The sequence below is a fragment of the Microtus ochrogaster genome, chromosome 10 (assembly GCF_000317375.1).
Source record: "Microtus ochrogaster isolate Prairie Vole_2 chromosome 10, MicOch1.0, whole genome shotgun sequence".
NCBI lineage: Eukaryota > Metazoa > Chordata > Mammalia > Rodentia > Cricetidae > Microtus > Microtus ochrogaster.
The window spans coordinates 24,805,794-24,812,177 of NC_022016.1; the positions used below are offsets into that span (position 1 = coordinate 24,805,794).

Below are 6,384 nucleotides of genomic sequence, written 5' to 3' on the forward strand. Positions count from 1 at the left end.
CACAAGGCAGGGTTGAATGGCAGTGCTCCCCAGAGCCATCTACACAAGGCAGGGTTGAATGGCAGTGCTCCCCAAAGACACATCTGCACAAGGCAGTGCTCCCCAGAGCCATGTCTGCACAAGGCAGGGTTGAATGTCAGTGCTCCCCAAGGACACATGTGCACAAGGCAGGGTTGAATGCCAGTGCTCCCCAGAGCCACATGTGCACAAAGCAGGGCTGAATGTCAGTGCTCCCCAGAGCCACCTGCACAAGGCAGGGCTGAATGCCAGGGCTCCCCAGAGCCACCTGCACAAGGCAGGGTTGAATGGCAGTGCTCCCCAGAGCCACGTATGCACAAGGCAGGGCTGAATGCCAGTGCTCCCCAGAGCCATCTGCACAAGGCAGGGTTGAATGGCAGTGCTCCCCAGAGCCACATCTGCACAAGGCAGGGTTGAATGTCAGTGCTCCCCAGAGCCACCTGCACAAGGCAGGGCGTTGGCGTGACTTGTACTGAGTTCAAGCCACCACTTCCTGTGTCTGTATTCCCAGATGAGTCGCTTTGCTCCTCTGAACCCCAGTTTTCTCAGCACTAAAAAACTTCTGTGAACCTTGATTTTTTTTTCACTGTTATTACCACTTACTTATGTGGTGATGATGCTGGGGAGACAATACAAAATTTACAAACCCCACGGGCCTGCACCCAGCAGGAGACAGCAACTCACAATGCCAGAGCGGTCTCTGTTTCATTGTTCTCTTGGCCCAGTCAGCTGGTCCTTGACATCTCCCTTCTCCAGTTTATCCCGTATCTGCTGACCTTGTAGGGCTCATTCAAAGACCACCTTTTCATAAAAATCTTCTTCCTTCTTCCTGGAAGAGATTTTTTTTCTACATCATCTTTCGAACTTCTCTGATATTTACCATTTTCTTCTTGGTGCCTCGGTCACTCTCTGCTGCTCTTCCCCCTTGTCTGCAAGTTTCATAGGAACAAACTGCCTGCTCTCCAATCTCATGTCCTCAGAGCACCCAGTAGGATACCTAGCACAGGTGTGTGCTCAAAAGTATGTGCCAACTCTGTGCAGTGTAGGACAGTTCCGTGATTTCAGAATCCCTATCCCAGTCTTCTCTGGAGAGGAGAGGGCATGGACAAGGCATCTTTCCATCGGCTCCATGTAAGTAGGACAAAGACGTCCAGAGAATCCCGGCAAATAGTTATAAATAATGACTCATCACGTGAGCTAACGTCATAAAGCCCTACTGGAGGGCTCGGCACAGTGTTAAGACTGGAAAGCTGCTGGCATGGAGCAGAGTATTTCCCAAATGAGGTGAAGCCATAGTTAACACCCCAAACACCTATCTTTGTGACACTCCCTTAAACTGCACAGCGTGGAGAGCTGTAAATCACAGCAACGATGATTGTTTGTAAGTGAGAGGTAAGAGGTCCTTAAGAATATGTCTATTGTCACCTCAATGGGATCTAAGTTGACTCTGGGTCCCTTTGATGGAATCCAAGCATTAAGTTTCAAGCCAAACTTAGCTTGTCCTGCCTAATGGCGGGGTCTGAGATGGCTGAACCTCTGTTCCACAATATCCTTGATATTGGTACCTCCGAGGGATTGCTCTGTGTTTAGAAGGCTTTACTCTTCCAGAGGTTTTCATTCCAGGGGAAGGGTCAACCTCAGGTAGCATTCACGGGATGGTCTCTCAAGAAGCTCCATGTAAGCAAGTTTTCTCTGACCAAAGCAACCTGAGAACCCTGTACACCTGAGCCCTCTTGTGTGATTCACTGTAGTGGCTCACAGCACAGCCACGGACCAAGAATCTCCCGGTAAAGAAATCTAAGTCAAAAGTGCTTTCAATATGGCTCTCTCTCACCTTTCCTTCCTTGTTCAAATAGAGCTAGTAACATCACAGATGCTGTCTCATGGGATCCTGCTTTAGTTTCCTGCTTATCACAGCAGAGCTAAATGTTTAGCTAAGAACAAGACAGTAGAAAATACATGAGGGGAAGCGGGAGATAAAGAATGTTAAAGGTGAGCCACAAGGCCACCAAGACACAGGTGGTTAAGCTTCCTAAGGACCATCCTTGGTTCTTAGTCCAGACAGCAGTTTGACTTCTCTTTTCTTTTCCCACATCCCAACCATCAGCAAGCAATATCATCAGACTGTGAGGACCACTGCTGTATCTCCCTGTGATCTTACTCTGGGGTAGCACGGACAGAGGTAGATTCTGCATAGCAGTGTTTGCTCAGATGGTTAGACAAAGAGGAAGGAAAGAGACAGAGAGAAAGGGAGACGAAAGTGACTAACGGGAGCTGGGCTGGTAGGACGTGGGTAGGAAGTAAAGGAGACAGTGCAGATTAGCAACAGGGCAGTAGAAGTTAGCATACCCTCTGCCCGAGCCAGGAATCAAATAACAGCCAGGCCAGGGGCCTCCTTTAATGTGTAAGAGCTCTTTCTAACCCTTGGTGGAGGGGCATTCATTCTTCTGTTCTTGGGCCTCTCACTGCTCAAGGATCTGCGTTTTTCTGGCTGTTGGCAGGACTCTGCCTGAGATCTTCTTAGTGGCCTGATGACTTAACCACATTGCAGCATTAGCCAGAAACCCAGGAGAGCAATGGGGAAGGGCGCAGGTGTGCACAAGTCAGAACTGGGAGGGGCTGAGGAGGGCTTTCTCTTTTCCAGGACGCTCAGACTGTCCACTTTGGGCATGCAAAGCAACTAGGAGATCTTTGGCAAACTAAGGCAGCTAAGAAATACCGGAAGCCGAATGCAAGATATGCAACACATCTGGGAATTTATTGTGCTGAAGGCCATTCTAGGGTACCTTCTGATTGCTCATTAGTATCAGAGAAAGAATCATGTAAAAATGATTTTCTTTAAAGAAACATTACATATTCATCAAGATGTGGAGATACGTGTGGGGTGAAACAGGGGCTAAGATGAAAAGCCGTCTCCCTTTACGAGATTTCAAAAATTTCAAATTGATGTTCTATGATTCTGTTCCAGAATTTAATAATTATGAAAAGTGATTGTCCCTGGGACAAGGTTACCCTCTGAAATAAGGTCTGGAAGTCATTAGTAAGTGCATTTTAAAATAAATCTCTGCTTAGGGAATTGTTCAAGTCACTCACCCGACCTCACAGAGTGGGGGCCTCAGACAAACTATTCAGATGCCTGGAATGCCTGGAATTCTCTGGCCTATCAGGTTAAGGTTCTTGTTGGAGTTGGCAAGGATGGCAGGGCCTTAACACAAGTCCACAGCCCTCTGCTTGAGAGCTTGGTTTCAGGCTGGTTTAAGGTGTCTACGCTACTTTAGGTGCTTCATTGCTTTTGCACAAACCATAAATCCACCAGAACTTAATCTCCCTCTGAAATGCAGGACATCTCAGGAGAGTGCTGGGAGGATGTGTATGTTCCTGTGAGTGTGTGGGTGTTGATTTGTGCTTGCATTGCCGACACCATTTCTCTGTGTGTGTTTTATAATCGGGATGGTTTGATTGTTTGGATGGAATAACATAATTACCCATGGTATTGCACGTCTCTAATTCCAACGAAACACAATGGCAAAAACAAGACGAAAAATGCAGAACTCAAAAGAACACAAAAAGCAAATCACACAATGTTACTGAGGTCATGCAAAAAGAAAATAAAAGAGGTTAAAATATGGGCAAGCCACAGACACCATAAATGAAAGAAGGAAAAGAAAAAAAAAAAGCCAACGGCATACAATTCTGAAGTCATTCTTACCTTCTTCAGTCATTGTGTCATAATATTTTAGTTTTCCATATGATCCAAGTTCTACAACATCACAGTAAAAGACACAAAGATAAGGAACGAGCTATAATGCAAGAACTTTGTTTTTACACATTCTTAATTAATCAGATTCAGAGTTACACTGTCAGATTCGGCAATCGTAACTATATGGAGATGTGCAAACATGAGCCATGTGGCAGACGGCTTCACGGCCCATTTTCAGAATCCCTGAAAATATATTATTCAACTTAGGGTGGGCTGGGCCCTGCATCACAGAAGAGGACACATTCGTTCAACACGCCACAAAGCAGAAGACTTGGCAAAGGTGCTTCAGCCTGGACTTTACCTAGCCTCACTTTTATACACGTGATACTCCAGGAGGAAAGGCCTGAGCCAGGACAGCCAGCTGGAACCAGAGAACCTTGTAGATACTTGTCGTCTTCAGTGGCTCCAAAGTCATTGCATGGCTTTTCCAGCCCCGACAGAACCATCTCTTAGAGTATAAGGAGGCTACCTGGAGATAGGTATTAAACAGCTCCATAGCTCTCCTATCACGGAGGATCTCATACTTGAGAGGAAACACCAAGTGTCATGTGGGCAGGATGCTGGGCAGGTTGCTAGTGACACTGAGGACACTGAGTACCAGCGAGGCATCTTCCCAGCGGAGTCCACCTGACTGAGGCAGGTAAGAGAGTAGCACAACCTGGAGGCCTGCTGTGGTGTAGAGCAAGGGTGGGGGACCAGATTTCGGGCTTCCGAGTGCAGATGACCCTGGGAACCCGTCTGTACTGGGAGGTACGGATGCTGGAGTCAGCTGGAGGTATGGCGACAGGGGGAAGGGAGAGGTGGATAGGGGCTTATCATTTCCCTTTTTCTTACCTTAGTTTCTAAACAAAAAACTTTGAGTTTTCTTCTTTTTCAAAATCCCAGATTATTTTGAACAATGTAAGCAGATTAAAAATGGCCATCGCCACATTCTACTAATAAGCTTCAAGAAATTAGTTAGACTCCAGAGACCCTCCACAGAACGTGTCCACAGCCCATTGCCTTGGATGGATACTGAAAACCCACGTGTGGATCAACTTGTAATTGCTGAGTCTGTGTGAGAGGCAGGAACCTGCTTAAAGCAGATGACAAACATCCCTGCGTTGGATCTTTGTACCATGCATGCTCTTTCTATATATTCCTTCCCACATGTCTAATTTCACCTAAAGCTATTTTGATACGCCAGTGTAAAATTATGCCCTTGGGGGAAAATCACCCCTTCTTTATGTTCTTGTGAATCTAGCCTGCTCTTGTTAGGATCATTACAAAAGAAGCGGATGCTTCAATGAGAAGTTGAGTTTTATGTAAATAAGATATTTTTGGTGATTTCTGGGATTGCTATTAGTGAAATATTTTTTCTGCAATTTTAAGAACAGTTGGTATGTGTGTGTGTTTACAAAAGAGTAGAATTTTTGAGTGATCTACATAGTTCATAAATATTAATCATATGTTTTTGATGGCATTACGAAATAGGTGCGCATGTGTAATCTTGCAGGAAATAGATAAATTCTACCGGTCAACTAATAGTTTTTTGTAGGCTCCCTTCCTTCTGCCAGGTAAAGCAGAGGTTATTCCACTGCTAGAATAATAAGCCGCTAGAATCCATGATGACCTGCGCAGGAAACAGGATGTGGGTGACCCTTGTTTGCAAAGCTGACTGTCAATCATGTTCTGCACAGTGATGTCACATCCCTGCAGGTTAGTGGAACCATCTTTTCGGATGCAAACCTTTCTGTGTGCACCCACCTGCTTTCATGCATTGATTCCCAACCTTGAAACATCTATTTACGGCAGATGACATTGTTTTGAATTTCATCTTTAGCGGAACCATGTATAATAAATACAATCACATTGCTTAATTGTAACTCTATGTTCACAGAATAGAAACTGTTCCCATATACCAAGCCTCACACATTCTTGCACCGTGGCAATATTTAGATTGTTTCTGAGCTGCTTCCTTGGATGCTGAATGGAATAGAGGGACAAGACCAGGGCACACTCCATGGAAAAAACAAGGCAGACAATGTGGAATGAAGGCGGTGAAAAGCTGCACAATACATTACACGGCTATTCAAGCAGTAGGAAGGAGGAAGCTGAAGGGGAGAGCCACTCAAGCAGAGGCGGATCATATTTATGGGAAAGGATGAAGGATGAAATCAGCCAATTAGAACACAGTCTTCATCGCTGGCAGCCACGGGATGGTGAGATGGCGAACTCAGCAGCCACATCCCGAGGGAAGCAGGGCAGCATCTCCATGAGCCAGTCAGCCCTGTTCCCTAATCCTGGGGCCGTGGGTGGTGCAGGATGAGGGATGCAACATGCAAGCAGGACAAACGGTGTGCGTTGTAGACGCCAGAGCTCCTCACATACCTGGCTACTGTCCCATAGCCCAGGGATGCCCCATGGGAAATGACCTCAGTCACAGTTTGTTGATAGCCTGTGGCCAGGCCTAACCTGGCTGTGAGGGCCCAGAGGCATAATGAAAACTCACCTGTGCAAAGAACTTGACCTCCAAATGATCCATTCCCACAACCCATTGACATCTTCTCAAGTCACCTTCAACTTACATCTATTTACTATCTACTATCTATGTATCTTCCTTCCTT

At 46.0% G+C, this 6,384-nt stretch overlaps 1 protein-coding gene across 5 annotated transcripts in view; it reads right to left on the reverse strand.

Annotated features, from left to right (window-relative positions):
* The window catches only part of Slc24a2 (solute carrier family 24 member 2), a 241,184-nt gene that overhangs the window by 53,957 nt on the left and 180,843 nt on the right, over positions 1-6,384 (reverse strand). For 3 of the 5 annotated variants that reach the window (XM_013348256.2, XM_013348255.2, XM_005352704.2), the window contains exon 5: positions 3,728-3,778. The exons of the other annotated variants lie outside the window; for them this stretch is intronic. In XM_013348256.2, the coding sequence (XP_013203710.1) occupies positions 3,728-3,778 (51 nt within the window). The remainder of the gene's footprint in view (positions 1-3,727; positions 3,779-6,384) is intronic. 5 annotated transcript variants of the gene reach the window in all.